Consider the following 18,428-nt stretch of genomic DNA (forward strand, 5'->3'; position numbering starts at 1 on the left):
CGAGCAAGCCGTTGCAGACGTCGGTGACGATCCCGTGACCCAGGAGGAGTCTCTTCCCGAACAGTGTCGTTAGCGCCGCCGTGCATCCGGCGAGGGTGGTGGTGACGGCGGTTCTACCGATGGAGCTCCATTGGCCGTAGAAGGAGCTTCCCGGCGTTCCGTACGATTTGAAGATGTTGATGAAGGAGCCTGGGTTGAATCCGTACCATCCGAACCAGAGCAGGAACGTTCCGAGGACGACCAATGTCGCGCTGTGGCCGCGCATTGTCACTGGTTTGCCGGCGTGATCGAATCGGCCGATTCTAGGTCCTTCGATTAGAGCTCCCCATAGTCCGGCGATGCCTCCGACCATATGAACGACGCCAGAGCCGGCGAAATCTATTACCCCAGTTCCAAACAGAAGGTTCTCGGACCTCGCGGGACTCGCCCACCCATCGGAGGACCAGAACCAGTGGGAGACGATTGGGTACACGAGTCCGGTGAGGAACGCCGAATAGATGAGATAGGCGACGAATTGTGTCCTCTCGGCGATAGAACCGCTGGTGATTCCGGCGGCGGCGATGGCGAAGGCCCATTGAAAGAGGAAAAACGGGTAATCAAAGGAAGGGGAAGGGAAATCGTTCATGCCGAAGAAATGTTTGCCGATGAATCCGTTGGAAGGACCACCGAAGGCGAAGGCGAAGCCGAAGAGGTAGTAGAAGATACCTCCGGCGGCGGCGTCGAGGACGTTGGTGAGCATGATGTTCATGGTGTTTTTGGCGCGCACGGATCCTGCGCAAAGCATCGCAAACCCTAACTGCATCGCGAAGACGAGGTACGCCGAGAAGAGGAGGTAAGTGTTGTCGATGGCGTAGGCCGCGTCGGCGAATTTGCCGGCAACAACGTCGAATCTGCCGCAGATGTACTCCGCGGCAGCGGCTGAGCAGGAGAGAGCCGCCGCCATTTGTGAGAATGGGAGAGAATTCGACGAGTTCTGAGGAATATAGGAAGGAGCTAAAGGGGTTTATAATGAGAGATTCACGCGATTCTATTGGTGGGATTTGAATCTTGTTGGAGTGTAGGATTCCCCTAAATTAAAAAATAATAATATTAAAATAATGTCTTTAAAATTAGGATTCACTTAACAGATTTTACCAATTTTTAGGACGGCTGCTTCGCTAGGTGCTTGGCTGTGATTTCCCAGAGCGTGGCTGTTTCTTACCTTTCTCTAAATTAATTTCCTATTTTACTCCATATTTTTTGTATCTATATTTCCAAATTTCAAAATTACTTGTTCAGCAAATATTTTACTCCATTTCTTTTACATCTATATTTCCAATTTCAAAATTACTTCTTGAGAAAATATTTTCCTAATTGTTTATCATCGATATTATTCCATACAAGTGCATATTGACCATAATCATTTTGCCGTATCCTACCAAAAATGAGTGATTTGTATTTTGTACCAACTACCATTTTCAACATATTTCTCTCTCTCTCCCGAAGCTAAACGGTTCAACTTTAAACTACATGCCGTTTGCTCCCAGAGGCCACCAACTTCGCGTCAGTCTAAGCAACAAAGAACGGCGCTCAGGTTACATTCCTTGCCACCTTATACACTTCAAGAGGGTCGATTCAATTAATCACGGAAGTTTTCGAAATCAAATGTAAACGTACCTTCGTCGGAGGCAACCGGCGATAGCATTGTCCACGAGCCATTATTCTTCAAACTCCGGCAAGAGCTTGCTTTGTCTGATTCTGATTGACTTCCACTGTCAGTCAATCTCCGGCCTGGCTGTCGAGCTAACTCACGTGGGTTCGAGAAACGGGCATGGCCGGTACATTACTTGATCGCGTCGTGTCGTGCGATTGTGTTCCCGAGTTGGCGAAATCTATTTTCATGTTTTTTATTCCTCCCCCCATGACTACGGTCCATAATTTTAAGATTGTCCCAACCAAAACAAAGCCTTATATTATTAAAGCCCATCATGCTCTGATGTCATGCCGGCCTTAGTGGATATCCATAATAAAAAAAATGGAAGTTTCATATTTATTTGTTCTGAATTATAAAATATCAAAATTGCGAAAAACAAAAGAGAATCTTCTCATGATATTTTTTTTTGTGTGCGCGCCCATGAGAATAACACCTTTTAAGTCGCGTATCTATTTTTCTTGTCATGTTTTTTTTAGTGCACATAGTAAAATATCTCACCGAAATTTTTAAAAAAAAATTACAAGATTTTTATTGATAGGTTTAACTAGAGGCCTAGAATTAGAATTTAGATTATTACAATTTTTTTTAGATAATCGGTTATTTGATATCAAGATTCAGACTAATTCCGATATCATGAACCATGATTTAGATTATAAGTTCATTCCTCAAATTTAAAGTTCAAATTCAGGATAAAATAAATATTTTACGTCATGTTTTATCGTTTATCGGTTGAATTATTCAAATTTTGGTGAAAGTCATAACAGTTAAATACAACTAAAACATGCACACCAAATATGCTATTTAATCGTTATAATGGCCATTTCCTTATGTCAACGCTCATCCAAATCACAATTATCACATTCAAAATAACAGTACTTTCTATTCTATCAATTTAAAAAACCCATATTCACCGGGTTTTGATCCGGGTCGGGTCGGGTTGGAAATCCACGAGCTGTTCGCTATAAATTACGGCTACTTGAAAGAAAGATAAAAGAACTCGACTCGACTGGTCGAATAGCTACTTGGAGTTGACGGAAGCCACACACGAGGTCCTGAGAACGAAAAGACGACGCGAAATGTAAGTTTGCATCACTTTCTCGCCCTCGAAATGCTCCAAGGTACTTTTGATTCAGACAATCTTGTCTATATTGGTACCATTCTTCTCGTAATGTGTTTTTCTTCCGAATTCGTGGATTCGGAAAACGAAACAGGGAAAATGGTGGTAGCGAGTTGAAGCCGATGGATTCGGAGCAGCTGAGAGAGTGCGGGCATAGAATGGTCGATTTCATCGCTGATTATTACAGAACCATCGAGAACTTCCCTGTTCTGAGCCAAGTTCAGGTTATCGCAATCTTCCCGCTTTCCTTTGCTTTTGAAGATCCATTTTATTGGAAAAATGAATTTCCTGGTCTGGGCTATGGCTATCAATGGAATTGATTCTGAATTAGTAATCTGTTGTGGGATTCTGATTCAATCTGTTTGACCGTAGTCATAAGACGCATGCGGAATCTCAATTTTCTGAGAGAGATGTTACTCATGCTCGAAACACTTTGAAACCCTGCACAACACTGATTCAAATTTACTGTGGGTTTGAATTTGATCACTTTGGTGTTCTTCTGCTATTAGTTTGGACTTTTATTTATCTCAATTTGAGGATTAAGGAAGAAGAAGTTCTGATTTCCCATTTTCGGTTTCGATTTTGAGTAACGTTGTCTACTTGATGCAGCCTGATTATCTTCGTAACCTTTTGCCGGATTCTGCGCCTGACCAACCCGAGAATTTGGAAGAAGTCCTTAGTGGTAAAGCAACTGATACTTCCTGCTAGTGTTCGTGCATGTAATATTGCAACGGATGTATACATCTTTGGTTGACTATGATTTGTTTGCGGATTTATCTTTCTTGTTTGAGTTTGCTATTGCAATGCAATTAAAATCAGATGAATGGATGTGATTCTTGTAGAAACAATTTATCTTCTTCGTAAAAAAAAAATAGGTATAGGTGGAATATGTTATCTCTGCTGATTGTAACTGTAATCATCTTGTTTCCGGTTGCTTCACAATGTGAGTTGCAGATGTTCAGGAGAAGATACTTCCTGGATTAACACATTGGCAAAGCCCGAATTACTTTGCATATTATCCTTCTAACAGCAGCATTGCCGGGTTCTTGGGCGAGATGCTCAGTGCTGGTCTCAACATCGTTGGTTTTAGCTGGATTACTTCTCCAGCTGCCACAGAGCTCGAAATGATTGTTCTAGATTGGCTTTCCCAATTGCTCAACCTACCGGAGCAGTTCCTTTCGAAAGGTATGTTAGGTTTATCAGATCTGACATACCTTTTGAAAGGAACTGTTCCAGCCATGAGTTCGTATTGTAGGAAATGGAGGTGGAGTGATACAAGGGACAGCTAGCGAAGCTGTTCTAGTTGTCCTAATTGCTGCCCGTGACAAGGTTTTGAGAAAGGTAGGGAAAGATGCTCTGGAGAAGCTCGTAGTGTATGCATCGGACCAAACACATTCCTCCCTGCAGAAGGCCTGCCAGGTCACGTAACGAATATCTCACTCACCTAAAAATATCTCAATCTTTGTATACATTGCAAGTTTTCGGGCAAGAAAATTTTTTAAAGAATCAACCTACCGGAGCAGTTCCTTTCGAAAGGTATGTTAGGTTTATCAGATCTGACATACCTTTTGAAAGGAACTGTTCCAGCCATGAGTTCGTATTGTAGGAAATGGAGGTGGAGTGATACAAGGGACAGCTAGCGAAGCTGTTCTAGTTGTCCTAATTGCTGCCCGTGACAAGGTTTTGAGAAAGGTAGGGAAAGATGCTCTGGAGAAGCTCGTAGTGTATGCATCGGACCAAACACATTCCTCCCTGCAGAAGGCCTGCCAGGTCACGTAACGAATATCTCACTCACCTAAAAATATCTCAATCTTTGTATACATTGCAAGTTTTCGGGCAAGAAAATTTTTTAAAGAAGCAAAGGTGTTGGTTTATTTTGACAGATAAGTGCAATCCGTCCGGAGAATTGCAGATTGCTGAAAACTGATGCGTCAACGAATTATGCACTCTCCCCAGAATCACTTCAAGCAGCAATTTCACATGATCTTGCTTCAGGATTGATTCCATTCTTCATATGTGCTAGTGTAAGAAAGAGCTGCCAACAACGCTTATGCTTACATTTCATCTCGTGAAACATCAGATCAGCTGATTTGCCCATATAATTCTTCTTTACAGGTAGGTACCACTTCTTCAACTGCAGTCGATCCATTACCTGCCTTGGGAAGGATCGCTAAGGTAATTCACATTTGAACATTCTTTAAAAGATTAACCTTCAAGAATAAAAGAGGAAGCATTTTTTTTCATTAATTGTAATCATCGGTTGTGATGATATATCTGTTATGCATTGTTAGGACAACGAGATGTGGTTTCATGTGGATGCTGCATATGCTGGAAGTGCCTGCATATGTCCAGAGTACAGGCAATATATTGATGGAATTGAAGAAGCGGATTCCTTTAACATGAATGCTCACAAATGGTTTCTCACGAATTTCGATTGTTCGTTACTTTGGGTGAAGGTACATCCATTTATCAATCCAATATGTTACCATTTGCTTTTGAAGAGCTCCAGATCTTGGGCATCGCTATTTTTTAGTGTTCTCACCTGCATTAACCTTGAATGCTTGTTTTGATGATCGGAAACAGGACCGGAATTCTCTCATTCAGGCTCTTTCAACGAATCCCGAGTTTCTTAAAAACAAGGTAATGCCCTCTCCTCTTCATGTGCCTAGCTGAAAAAAGGTCATCGAATTACAAAGTCTCTTGTTTTTTTATTCATCTCTGATATATGTGATTGGCCAAACATGACACATATTTAATGTGTGGTTATTTCAGGCCTCCCAGGCAAACTTGGTCGTGGACTACAAAGATTGGCAAATCCCTCTGGGGAGAAGATTCAGGTTCTTTATAATTTTCTTTTTCCAGAAACATCATGGCCTTATAGTTCTAATCAAAAAGTGAAATGTATAGTTGAATTGGTTCTCAGATCATTGAAACTGTGGATGGTTATGCGGCTCTATGGATCCGAAAAATTGCAATGCTATATAAGAAACCACATCAATCTGGCTAAACATTTCGAGGAGCTTGTATCTGGAGATTCTCGTTTCGAGGTAAATAGAAAGCTTAGAACTTTCTAGAAGATTTTTCCTTTTTTTTGGCATGTTGATGATGATGTGCAAGAAATACGGGAAATTAACGTCCTAGCTCGGTTCCTTCCACAGATCGTTACTCCTCGGATATTTTCACTTGTATGCTTTCGACTTAAACCTGTCGACAACGACGAAGACAAGTGTAAAAAACAGAATCATGAGCTACTAGATGCCGTGAATTCGACCGGGAAAATGTTCATTTCTCACACTGTAAGTGAAGTCGGCTCTTCGCTTAATCCATTTCTGCTTTCTTCTTTCACGTCTTATGATCTGTTTGGTCACTGAACCAATGTAACATATCTAAACACCAAACATTTTATAGGAGAAATCGACGAAATAGAGAAGTTTTGTTTGATAAATTTGCGTAAGAAAAAAAAGCACGTGTTTTGTGAATGGAAAACAGGTTCTGTCGGGAAAATTCGTGCTACGTTTTGCGGTAGGAGCGCCGTTAACGGAGGAGAAACACGTGAAGGAGGCATGGAACAATATTCAGGAACAGGCCTCCAAATTGCTTGGCGTCCACGCAGGATAAATGAAAGTTTTCTTATTCATGAAACCAACCTTATAATCGAATGTATCGATACTTGGAATAAGACACGTGCTTTTCATCAATATGATCGATTGTCTTCGAACGTGATTCATGCTCAACATTTTCAACTAGTTTTACAATTTTCCAGAAGAAAAAACAAGAAGATTTTGTGGAATACATGATTGTTTTTTTTAATTCGCATATTAATACACGAATTTATAAAAATCTCATATAATTGTATAAATTTTAAAATTTTCAAAGAAAAAAATATTCCAACAATTCATAACTTCTATATTAAAACCTGAGTTTTTAAACGAGTTGAATATCCAATTTCAAAGTCGGATATCACAAATGTTCGGACATCCGCAGAATAGCCTACCGACGAGAGAGCGAGGCGAGGAAATGTATTGAAGCAAACCGAGCGGCGAGGTGTCAGATGGAAGCTCCTCAAGTATATATATACACGTATACATATATATATATATAGAGGTTCAGGTTTTGTTCTTCAATACACTGGAAACAGAACTTTGAGTCTTTCCATGCACATATACTGTATATATACATACATACATACACACACACAGCCAGCCATCTTTGTGTGCGAATTACAAGCAAAACTCAGGACTCTTTTATAGTTCACCATCAAGTGTGATGATATACAGTGTCTATACTCCACGGAAGACATGGATTTAGAAAGGACAACAAAAAAAACATATACTAGGTTGAAACAGTAGAGCAAAGACCCTTCACGTGTCAGTCTTCTTCCCCCTCTGCCTTATTAGGCTTGAAGTTAAAAACGATTCACAGATAGGTTCATGAGATCATCTGAGCTGCAAATGAGGATTAAAAAAAAATGGTTACAAATAACAAATTGTTGTGGCTGAACAATGTGATTGATTGAGAGATTTAGGGTCTAAAGCTTTACTTGTCCCGGTGGCCTCCGACGTTCTCATTATCCGCAGCTTTCTGACAGAGAAAAGGAACATCCTGGACAAAGTCACAGAGGTTAAACGTAGATTCAGGGTTTAGGGTTTTGAATCCGGAAGCTATGGATTAAAAGCTTTAACTTTGAGATGATCAGAATAAGGAGACCGGCATAACATGTGTGATACATAGTCACATACCCCCATGGAACATCGCCAACAAGCATCCAGTCTCCCTCTGTGTCCTCGTATGTTAGCACGAATCCAGAAGAACCATCCAGAAGGTTTCCTGTGTGGGCATCATTTTCTCGTGCATTTGATCCTGATTGCACAAAAAAAACCGAGCTTTATGAGAATGGAAATTCATTCTTAGACACATCCCAGTTCAAAATAAACTAAGGAGACCAAGGAAACCTCCAAAGCTAAGCAGAGATGGGAAACTCATAAGTTGCAGAGATACCTGCTGAAGGTCTCAGAAACATTTCCTCCAGAGTCTTTGACAATGACTTGTAGGATCTATGAGCGTTCAGATCAACTTTTCTTCCAATGGGAATGCCATCCATAGTAACCTTCACAAACATTGAATTTCTGATCTTTGAATCGGTTCTGACAATTGCTCTGTTCTTGCTTACGTTTTCGCGATTCTCTGGACTCAGCTCTCCAGTGGCTAATGTCTTGGCTTGGTTAACCATGCTGTTCATCCTGTAACTTCTGATCGGTGGCCATCCCACAACTTGCCTGTAATTTCATGTTTCGGGGTTTCAAAAGCTGAACAATAGAACTAGAGGCAAGGATTAAAATTCAAAGTCCGTGAACTGCTTCTCAGGACAGGTTCATCAAACTAACAACTCCCACCACAAAACGCATTACATAAAACAATAGCGAGAAGAGAACATCAGCCCGGATAAAATTCTCAAAGATGCAAGATTCCAGGACTGATATATGTTTATCCTACGAAGAGCAAAAGCTCTCCACCCTATCAATCATTCAGAATAAAGATTGAAGCTAGGGGGTTACCCACCACTCTCCAGAGCACCGTCTCAATTGAAAGATGTTATTCACTGTGCTACAAGAAAATGCTCATATAAGTAAGAGCCTGTACTTATGATTCTACGAATAAACATGTACTTCCCATCATATAGATCTATAGACACGAAGAAGACCATGAAGATACCAAGTCTTTTGTAATCCCAGAAAGCAAAGCACAAGTTTTCGTGTGGTTCTATGGATAATCATAATCACGAGAAATATCCAGCTTATGCCACACGATACCATGGAAATTCCAGATAACCATGAACAAAGACAAAGTCTTCCACAGTCTAACACCTAGAATTCTACGGATACTCATCCACCCTCGAGCATTGAACACGCAATAACACGAAATTTCCAGAACACGAGAGAGGAGATTTTGTCTTATAGAGAGAGAAGAATCTTACCCATTAGTCGCGGCCATCGAATCAGCTGCCCTCTTGACCCCAGCCGTCGCACTAGCCCTGCTCAACGAAGAAGAAGCGGAAGAACAATCCTCAGAGCACGAGACCCCAGAATGCCGTTGGCCGTTCGGGCGGAGGCTCAACGCGAGACCGAGATCGATCTCGGTCTCTACCGGACAAGACGAATCCTCGTAAGAAACGACGAGATTGTCATCGTCCGACACCGTCGACGCCGACCCACTCGCGGAAGGGCCTTCCATTCGAGAAATCTGCTTCGGGGGATCCGGACCCAGGTGCTGTTAATCGCAGAGAACCTCAGAGAAGAATCGATTATTCGCAAGGGAAGAAGAGATGGGTTGAATCGGAAGCAAAGTTTTGGACTTTAAGTAGGCGAACAGTGAGGAAGAAATACAAGGGGGAAACAAAGGATGAACAAGAAGACATGACGGGTGGGATTTGTCCCTTTTTTCTATTTTTTTCCCCACAATTTGTCCCCTCAGTCCTTTTCTGGGTGCTTAGAACACACAGAGAACGGCCTTCTTTGGTACGTGATTATTCCATTTAACATAAAATCACACTTAAATAATTTTAAAAAAAATTGGCCACTTTTATCTTGAGGAATATATATATATATATGTATATTTATGAATGCAGCAGATTTTAAAGATTCCCCTGTTTCAATTTTTAAAACGGGTGAAAGAATTAGCAATTGAAAAATATCTAAACGTTTTTTTTCAATAAAATCTAAATATGTACATTTTGTGGGGACAGAAAAGATTAACGTTTTATACAAATCATCCAAGAATTAAATTTAAAAAAAAAAACAATTTATTCCATTTCAAAAGGAAATCGATTGCATTCTCTGATCATAATAAAAAATCACATTTTTGTGTTCTGATCGTAGCTATGGATATGATTTGACTTTAGCTATGATTTGACTGTTGACACCATAACCACAGTTTTCAATTCATATCGTAAATAAGAAAAAAAAAACATAAATAGAGACAAAAAAAATATAAAAAAATGCGTGCACTCGTGGGGCCCACATTGACATGTCAGCTTCAATCGGACGGCTGTAAAAGGACCTTGTGGGTCCCATGTGAAAAGAAGCACCATTAAATCCAACGGTGGTACGTGAATCCGATAACCTGTTAGGCTTCATTTTCAACACTTATCAACTCCCTAATCATATTTTTATTTAAAATATTCAATGTAAATCTAATATTAGCATCTAATTAAATTTCAGTGGAAGGAAATTAATAGCGAGCATCTTTTTCTTTAATTCTTGGTGGGTGTACGAATAAGACCCTGTCGTCTGGAGCGAAGACATAACCGACCGTTGCTTCCTTACTTTTCAAATATACCTTCTAATTACAATAATTAAGAAACGTATTATATCTTTCTGAAATTTCTTTATAAATATTATTATACCATTTGGAAATTAATTTAGTTCTCTTGATTAAGGTGATGATTTTGATTATTAACTAAATAATATAACCGAATCGAATCCAATATAAAAATTAAAATCCGAAAAGATCAAATTATAATCGAATAAAAAAAATACCGAAAAACGATAATTTGTTTTTAAAAAAAGTTTTTTATTAATAAAAATATAAATATGAAATCGAATCGAAATTAATATAAAAATTAAATGGTTGTAATTTTTCTATAACTGAACCATGAAAGAGCCAGTCTTGACCTTAAACAAAACTTAAATACTAAACTTTAAATTCCAAATCCTAAAATCCACAGCTCTAAACTTTAATTTGATTTTACGGTTTGGAATTAGTTTAAAATATATGGTTTAATGTTTGAAATTGTAGATAAAGTAAAAAGTAATAATAAAAAGGAAAATTAAAAAAATTTGTCAAATGATCCAATAAACTAGTACACGCTTGGGTGGGGATAGGATTCGGTACAGCGGCTCCACAGAGGAAAAGGAATGTCCTCTCAGATTCCAAGATGATTTTAATGGGCAAATCATATTTTCCCATTCATTTCAGACAAAATAAAAAAAAATGAAAAACAATCCATTCTCAAGCTCCTTCCTTCTCCGACCCCCCAAGGTGAAACCTCTAATCGGGTCAGAGACTTTCATTCGATGGTTTCAAGGTTCATCCTTTCTCATGATGATACAAATTGTATAGGGAGGGACAAGATTTTACATGTCCCTTCCATCTCATGGGTCCGAACAACATACGACACGACCCCGTTGCCAAAACAAATCATGGAAAGAAGAAAACAAAACACGTCTAAACCCATGTGCATATCAAATATAAGCCAGAGTTTAGAGCAATACCTCCACTGCATCAAACAGCTTTCAGATGCAAGATTCCGCTGCCTTGTTGTGGTCCATTCACTGGAAATGAACAATACACAGAACGTCCATTGTGGGCAACTAAAGATGTCCCTTCTTTATCCCTTTCTCCGTCCCCTCCACGGCCACAGAATTGAACAGTCATCAACCAGAAGAATCCCATTCCAGGAAAAAGAAAAAGAAAAAGAAGATACTGTAGCCATTATTGAAACCCCGTTTCCTTATTCATCCCTGGTTCAATGTAATCAATACAGATCACAGGAACTACATGATGAAACAGCAAAAAGAAGAACATAATGGATGTACTCCAATGGCTTGTTAAAAGCTAATTTCCAATGTGGAGGAGAAGGACCGGTATGAACTTAACTGTGAAGCAACATCATATGACTGGTTCTCATGAGAGTTTGAAGACTAAGAGGTGCTCAAATTTCAACCACAAGGTTTTCTCTTCTCAAGCTAGACTGTATCCACCAATGCAGACTGTGATCTTTTAGCTGCAATTAATATGCAGAATACTCGATTGACTAACTACATTCACCGATACTCAGGCCCTTTTTTACGGCTGTAGAGATGTATCTTAATGGTCAGCTCCTTATCGACAATAAATCAAACTTCCTCTAACCTGTAACCTACTCCTAACTCCAACATATTTATTCCTGAAATGTGAAAATTTCTGTCTCGTCGATATTCTCATAATGTCCTCCGGCAAAGTAAACAATAAATTAACCTTCCATGGAGTAAGAAGATGTTATGTGGAACGAAAGAGTTCAACTTCGATGTAAAGATGATACATCACCTGCTATAATCATGGTAGATAGAGAGGACGTCAAGAGATCTTTCCTTTCCATCACTTGCACATTTCATTAAGCTGTTCCAAAGACAACCATATCAGCCCAATCAACCACTAAGTGCCATGCTTTGTTCCTATATACAAAACCACGCTAATGACCAGTCATAAAGGCGTGTTGTATCATTGTATATACGTCCGTCTGTTCTACCCACATTAACTGACAACTGACATGAAATCCAGAGGCCTAAGTGAGGAATTCAACATGATAAGAGCAAATTCAGGGCTTTCAAGAATTTCCCATGTGGGAGATCACGAAACTATTTCATCCACACGTCACAGATCAACGGAATGAAATGCTTGACTCTACGAACGAAGACACTCTAATGGAGGACAATCAATTTCTTTCTGATCACAACATCAGAACACGACACAAACCCACAATTTCCCGCCTCGCAGGAGATGCCAATCGCATATCTTCCCCTTCTCCTTTTTACACGAATTACACCGAAAAAAGGAACGTTAAAACGAGAAATTCAAATTCAAGAAGCAAAATCAGTTGAAGAATCGGAGTCCGAATCAATGAGGAACTACAATTTTTCGCTTACGATGAAGTTGGCCAGCCTTTGAAGAAAGAAATGCATCTCCAGCCGAGTATTTCCTGTAGATTTCTCTGTCGATTCTTCAGGTGATTCTTCCAGGGCCTTGAATCGACTCGCCGATTCCACCCGGGTCATGATCTCTAGGATTCTGGGGTTTTCAACTCGGTCAATAGATCTCGCTCCACTGAATTTCGCCCTTGGGAAGTTCCCATTGGGAACCTGTAAATGCAATTCCACCGGGTTTCCAAATATAAACGGCTCACAAAATGGTAAATCTATCATCTCGTGGTTAATTTTGAAATATAAATACAAATTAAATAATCGCATTATATAATAATATAAAAGCTATATAATTATGGAGCCATTTTGGGCCCTTTAAGCGAGTGAGAGAGCACAAAGTCGCAGACATCGGAAAAATAAACAGAAGAAAAGAGCAAGCCCACGTGCAGCCCACCAGACAATTTGCTCCTTCTCCAGTAAAAATGCTACACGTGGAAACGTTTATAAGTGGGTCCCACATGGAGAGATTTACCACGCGCCGCGCGTGATAGATGACGACCGATCCCCCTTCCTTTGTTAGCACAGCCACCACCTCCACCCAGCGAGCCAACGCTAAGGGGGAAAAAAATCAAAAGAAGAACAAAAAAGGCGAGAAAATCATAGTCCACTTCATCTGGCGGACGACGCGCCTGTGTTGGCTCTCGTTCGTTCGTCGTGGTGTCTCTGGATTCGATTCCTCCTCCCGGTTTCTGTTTTTCATGAATTTTTAGGTGAGATTTCGATTTTTCAAGTTTGATGAATTATGGGGTGAGAATTCCCATTTTCCGACCGGGATTCGGGATATTTGTTGTTTTATCGACGAGCCCTTTTGGGTTTCGATTGAATCTGGCTGTTCTTTTTTCTGCTCGAGGGTTTCGGATTCGTTTGGGTTTTGTGTGCCTTTTGTGTTTCGTGGGTATTTGCTATTTGGTCTGATATTGTGTAGCTTTAGCAATGATTCTCGATGCTTATGTCTTCTTTATACGCCAAATTTTGTCTGCGGGCATCTCTAGTTTCGTCTCCCGATAATTTCACAGCTGATTTTCCATTCCCTCGCTTGCTTCTACGTTGTATTTCTTTGGAGATTTCGAACATTTTCAGCAGGTAGTGAAAGTCTGAACCTCGAAGTGATGTTGCTGTGCTTTTTTTTTTTTTTTGGTTGTATTTCAGTTAGATCGTATTTGGGTTCCTGCCATGTTCGAGCGAATGCACCAGTGGTAATGACCCAGTTGTTCCCTTGCTTGGATATGCTTGTATCTTTTGTTTCCTTTTGTTGTTTTCCTTAAGATCGGTGTATACGGACATATATAGTATGGCTTGCGTTTTATGTATCTGCAGTTTCCTCCTCAGAATCAGTAAAGTGATTAAATATGATCTTATTCATCTGTTTTACGATATACCAGATGCAAGAGTTGATGATTTCTTCTGGTGGTGCATCCGCTGGAATCTTGGAGAATAAAAAATATTGCTTTTTGGGATATTAGCAAGGTTGGTGTTGTTGAGAGATATGTAAATGAAATGTGCCGAAATCTGTTAACATAACCAGATATCATAATTTGTTTCTACTTTCTAGGACGATAATGGAGGCTCGCCCGATTCACAGGTCTGGTTCGAGGCTGCTCGATAACCTAGCACGCGCTTCGTCAATGCCATCTGTTCCGGTTACAAGCCCTTCAGAAGAGATCTACTCGAAATCAGAAAACATTCAACGGGTATCGCTGCTAGAACGGGAAATTATGTCGAGACCTTTAGGGGAAACTTATCAATTGCTTTCTGCAAATGGTGGAGCAGTTGGCCATATATTCTCTTCATCGTCGGGGTTATCAAGCGATCTCCATCACTCGTCCATTCAACATGCAGGGAACAGCAATGCGCCTTTCATTTCTCAGACATCTAGTAACAACGGTTCTTGGTGCCCAGACTCTCTCCCGGGGTTTCTTGATTTTCCAGCTAACTCGCCTATTCATAACGGTCCAATGGAGGGCAGTAGCATCATGGTGTCCGATGACATTAACAAACGGGGCGACTGGCAAGAGTGGGCTGACCACTTGATCACTGATGATGATGCTCTGATGTCTACTAACTGGAATGACCTTCTGATTGATACCAGCTCCAATTCAGATTCAAAGGTTGTTATCCTTGTTCCATTTCTTTGTTTTGTTTTATGCACCGTATCAGATCTCGGAACCAATATTGAGCTTCTCTGATCACTTTATATTGATTTCTAGGAGTAAATTCTGATTCCTAAATGCAGAGATGATTCTTTTTTATCCAAAGATGAATCTTTTCATCTTGGACAGCTAACAGAGAGTGAGAGTGAAAAACCAATAGGAACACAGATTCAAGCTTCTTTTCTCATTCTCCCTTTCACTTCATATCCATGTTCTCAGTACATTTTTTTTTTTTGTCTTTCTTGCAATGCAATTCTAGGGTCAGAATCTTTGTACCCAAACACCGATCCAGCAACCCTCCCAGGTTGTTCAGCAGCACCCTTCTCCATCTCTGGAACTGCGACCTGTTGTTAATGCAACATCCTTAAACAACAACAACAACAACAGTAACAACAATAGCAATAATGCATCATCGGCTAAGCCACGCATGCGTTGGACACCGGAACTTCACGAGGCATTTGTCGAGGCTGTCAACCAGCTCGGTGGCAGCGAAAGTGAGTCTCTCTCTCTCTCTCTCTCTCTGTACTTGTATTAAAGTCCTCGGCTTTTTTGTTGAATGATAAAAGTATCTGCTTTGACTGATTCGTCATCTTACTTTCATGCAGGAGCTACTCCTAAGGGTGTTCTGAAGCGTATGAAAGTCGAAGGCTTGACTATATATCATGTGAAAAGCCATTTGCAGGTTCTTGTTGTTATTCTTCCTTCCGGCCATTGGTTCTTGATTATCGCAAAGATTCTTCTGTTAACAAGAGCTGAGATTTTTCTTCTTTAAACTGCAGAAATATAGGACTGCAAGATATAGGCCAGAACCATCCGAAGGTTTACAACCCGAAAAATTTTCTCCCTTGATGCTTTGTGCTGAAAATTTCCTTGATTCTCTTATTCAAGATTACATTCTTTGATGATTCCAGGTTCTTCGGAGAAGAAGTTAACCCCTCTTGAACAGATTTCGTCTCTTGATTTGAAAACGTAAGGTTCTATAGTCGATATCATTCGCAAGCATTACCGTTATAGTCAAACAGAATCACTTGCATGAAGTCTCTTCTAAATTACCATTGATTGTCTGATATCTAACAGTGGCATAGATATAACTGAGGCCCTTCGACTTCAGATGGAAGTACAGAAGCAACTCCACGAGCAGCTTGAGGTAACATCAAATCTGTCCTTTTAGCATCAACCATAAATCCGCTCATGAATTTTGGTCTTGAGTTTTTTTTATGAGAAAAAAAAACGAGCTTTAGCTCGTGAAAGCTGCAAAGAGACAAAAGGCAAACTATGTGTTTTAAACTCTTCGAATTTGAAATCTAAACGAATGGCAGTGTTTCTATCTTCCCCCTCTCAGATTCAAAGAAACCTGCAGCTTCGGATAGAGGAACAGGGGAAGTACCTGCAGATGATGTTCGAGAAGCAAAATCCGGGTACCGACAAGCTGAAGGGCTCATCCTCGTCCAATCCTGAGAATGTCATACCGGATTCTCCCACCAAACCTGAAGAGGAAAACAAGAAAACAGCCGATACCGAGAAAACGCGCAAAAATGCTTCAGAGAAGCAAGAAGAAGATGGAACAGAGGAAACCCGTAAATCCGATGATGACCCGGAATCACATTCACCGCAGCCAAAGCGCCAGAGAAAGGACGAATGAATGGGGAACTCTCTAAGGTGAAAAATTGGGTCAGACGGACAAGAAGATGGTAATTTTTTCAGGAGAAATGGGGTTTGAGTGAGATAGAGAGAGAGAGAGAGCTTCTGCTGTTGTTAAAGTTCTTCTCAGTTTTAACTATTTTTCAGATGGAAAACCCTTTCAGCTGCTTTGTAGAACAAATAAGAGCAAAATATTGGGAAAATTTTCTATCTTTTGGATGGATGTAATCAGAGTGCGTTCAACTTCTCTCTAGTTCATGGATATTGAAAGGTGTGTAAAAGAGTTAGATATCATATTATATTGTAGTACTGCATACATTTTATCTCGCGTGTTTGAATCTGTCCATTTTCCAGGCCCCACAATTTCGTTTAATTAATTTTGTGAGGATGAGCGTAATTTTGTCTTCTTTTTTTTTATGTGTCCGTGTGATTATTATTTCCATATCTGATTTTTTATTTTATTTTTTTGCCAACAAAATACAAAATAGAATGAGGCTAATTTGATAGGGATTTCGTATAAAAATAATCTAAAAGAACCGAATCATTGAGGTTTTGATGTAATTGACGGCCGTGGTGGGAGTTTTATAAAGGTCGACCTGCCAAACCCGTTGAAATTTAATATGGTAAATTGAATAAACAATAGATAACTTTTTAGACGATGGAATATAGACAATTTCTATCCAATTAACCGTCAAAAATTGCATGTACAGTAAGATTCAACAAGAAAAAGTTACCAAAATGGAAAACGGGGGGCTCATGTGTGACGACCAATGAGCTACTGCCACATGTACGGCCATCAACGCATCTTAATCGCACGGCCTCTCCACGCGAATGTACTACTGCCACGTGTACAAAACCATGCGCATGTTGGCGAATCAATCAACGCCACATGTACGGCGTAAAACACATCATCTCAACTTCAAGATCCCGGCGAGCTGCGACGGGTTAACAACACCGGCCAAGTGGGTACCGCCGGCCTTCAGCAAATGACAAACCTCCGCATATCTCCGCCGCTTCTCCTCCACCGGCGGCGACGTCTTCGGCTCGGCGGCTCGATCCCTTTTCCTCGACTCGCCGGTTACGGCTCCGGCGGCTGGAGCCCGTGGTTTCCAGGGCTCGCCGAACAGGGTGCTACTCGTTAGGAACTCGTACGCGAGATATCCCGCTAAGATCTGATTTGACCGAGTCAATTCGGCGGCGTCGACGGTGGTAGGGGCGACGGCTCTCGGGAAACCGGTCTGAGCCGAAGTGCGATTCCTGACCCGCGGCGTTGCAGGTTGTTCTCCGTTTCTGCGGGGCTGTTCCGCCGTTAAAACCCGACGGGGCGGGAGACGCATCGTTTTGGTGCTCATGACTCTCTCACTTATATTGAACAGATGCCACGTCAGCAAATAGTAACGGCAATCTCGTGATCTTCACCCTGCCGTTAAGCAGCCGTTAGTGATTGAAACTGTAACCGCTAGAGAGAGGGGGAGAGAGAAGGGTGAAGACAGACGGATGGGATAAAGGGGGGGGGGTTACGAGAATATATAAAGGAATTGTCTAAGGAAACGCCCACGAGAGTCGCAGAAATTACAAAAGACGCCACCAAAAAATATCGAGTGACGAAACTACCCTTATCCATTGATCTTATGAAAATATGTGCAGGGGAGAAATAATTAAATTCCTAATGAGAGTGAGTTAATCACTGAGAGCCCTGCATAAGCTCTAATATCATTGATGGTTGCTTGTGTAGATAGGGATGATTAGATTTATATTAAAAAATAATTAATACCTTAATCTTATTTCATAAGCTAGATTTCCAAATTAGCTTGGTTATGTATCCCAATTTTCATATTAAAAAGTAACTTGTATACTCTAATATATGGTTAATTTTTTATTTTATATAGGGTAGACCCACTTGGTTGAAAAATCTTACCGATTCGCTGCATTTAATCTCAATTCCAGAAAGGTAAAGTTTCATTTCAAGACCAAAATGAGAACTCAAGCATTGACCATCCAAGTTAGATATGTCTAGGAAAATGTGATTCGGTCCAATTTATGTTATGGATTTTTGCCACAAGAAAAAGCCCAAAGCTACCTGTCTCAAG

General features: G+C 40.5%; 5 protein-coding genes and 1 long non-coding RNA gene across 10 annotated transcripts in view; 2 read left to right on the top strand and 4 right to left on the bottom strand.

The window, feature by feature from the left end:
* Nucleotides 1–943, bottom strand: part of LOC104804531 (ammonium transporter 1 member 4) — a 1,863-nt gene extending 920 nt beyond the window's left edge. The window contains exon 1 of the mRNA XM_010528843.2: nt 3–943. Within this exon, the coding sequence (XP_010527145.1) occupies nt 3–943 (941 nt within the window). The remainder of the gene's footprint in view (nt 1–2) is intronic.
* A 1,752-nt stretch (nt 944–2,695) lies between these two features.
* Nucleotides 2,696–6,540, top strand: LOC104804035 (tyrosine decarboxylase 1-like). The gene is made up of 13 exons (XM_010528183.1): nt 2,696–2,771; nt 2,905–3,034; nt 3,420–3,492; nt 3,765–3,995; nt 4,066–4,229; nt 4,694–4,834; nt 4,926–4,985; nt 5,102–5,266; nt 5,394–5,450; nt 5,583–5,647; nt 5,734–5,857; nt 5,969–6,106; nt 6,300–6,540. Coding segments are annotated over exons 1-13 (1,479 nt in total). The 5' UTR covers nt 2,696–2,769; the 3' UTR covers nt 6,429–6,540.
* A 403-nt stretch (nt 6,541–6,943) lies between these two features.
* LOC104804036 (auxin-responsive protein IAA11-like) lies at nt 6,944–9,266 on the bottom strand. Of its 2 annotated transcripts, none has more exons than XM_019201402.1 (5): nt 8,785–9,266; nt 7,809–8,086; nt 7,550–7,670; nt 7,351–7,412; nt 6,944–7,250 (listed from the first exon to the last, which is right to left on the bottom strand). In XM_019201402.1, exons 1-5 carry the CDS (start codon nt 9,039–9,041, stop codon nt 7,216–7,218), a joined length of 753 nt encoding a protein of 250 aa, XP_019056947.1. In that variant the 5' UTR covers nt 9,042–9,266; the 3' UTR covers nt 6,944–7,215. The 2 variants fall into 2 exon arrangements, with proteins under 2 accessions (XP_019056947.1, XP_010526486.1); XM_010528184.2 differs by having other exon boundaries at nt 6,944–7,255; nt 8,785–9,264.
* A 1,548-nt stretch (nt 9,267–10,814) lies between these two features.
* On the bottom strand, nt 10,815–12,779 carry LOC104804038. Its single transcript, XR_770302.2, has 2 exons — nt 12,494–12,779; nt 10,815–11,966 (listed from the first exon to the last, which is right to left on the bottom strand). It is a non-coding gene; the product is annotated as an uncharacterized LOC104804038 (long non-coding RNA).
* A 296-nt stretch (nt 12,780–13,075) lies between these two features.
* On the top strand, nt 13,076–16,661 carry LOC104804039 (protein PHOSPHATE STARVATION RESPONSE 1-like). Of its 4 annotated transcripts, XM_010528186.1 has the most exons (10): nt 13,079–13,257; nt 13,697–13,743; nt 13,930–14,014; nt 14,100–14,655; nt 14,957–15,191; nt 15,303–15,379; nt 15,477–15,516; nt 15,609–15,666; nt 15,775–15,844; nt 16,040–16,661. In XM_010528186.1, exons 4-10 carry the CDS (start codon nt 14,107–14,109, stop codon nt 16,337–16,339), a joined length of 1,329 nt encoding a protein of 442 aa, XP_010526488.1. In that variant the 5' UTR covers nt 13,079–13,257; nt 13,697–13,743; nt 13,930–14,014; nt 14,100–14,106; the 3' UTR covers nt 16,340–16,661. The 4 variants fall into 4 exon arrangements, with proteins under 4 accessions (XP_010526491.1, XP_010526488.1, XP_010526487.1 ...); XM_010528189.1 differs by lacking the exon at nt 13,697–13,743 and having other exon boundaries at nt 13,076–13,257; nt 16,017–16,165; XM_010528185.1 differs by lacking the exon at nt 13,697–13,743.
* Nucleotides 16,662–16,946: 285 nt separating this feature from the next.
* Nucleotides 16,947–17,821, bottom strand: LOC104804040. Its single transcript, XM_010528190.2, has one exon. It carries the CDS (start codon nt 17,688–17,690, stop codon nt 17,247–17,249), a length of 444 nt encoding a protein of 147 aa, XP_010526492.1. The 5' UTR covers nt 17,691–17,821; the 3' UTR covers nt 16,947–17,246.
* Nucleotides 17,822–18,428: the final 607 nt, after the last annotated feature.

This window comes from Tarenaya hassleriana, unplaced genomic scaffold (assembly GCF_000463585.1).
Source record: "Tarenaya hassleriana unplaced genomic scaffold, ASM46358v1 Cleome9, whole genome shotgun sequence".
NCBI lineage: Eukaryota > Viridiplantae > Streptophyta > Magnoliopsida > Brassicales > Cleomaceae > Tarenaya > Tarenaya hassleriana.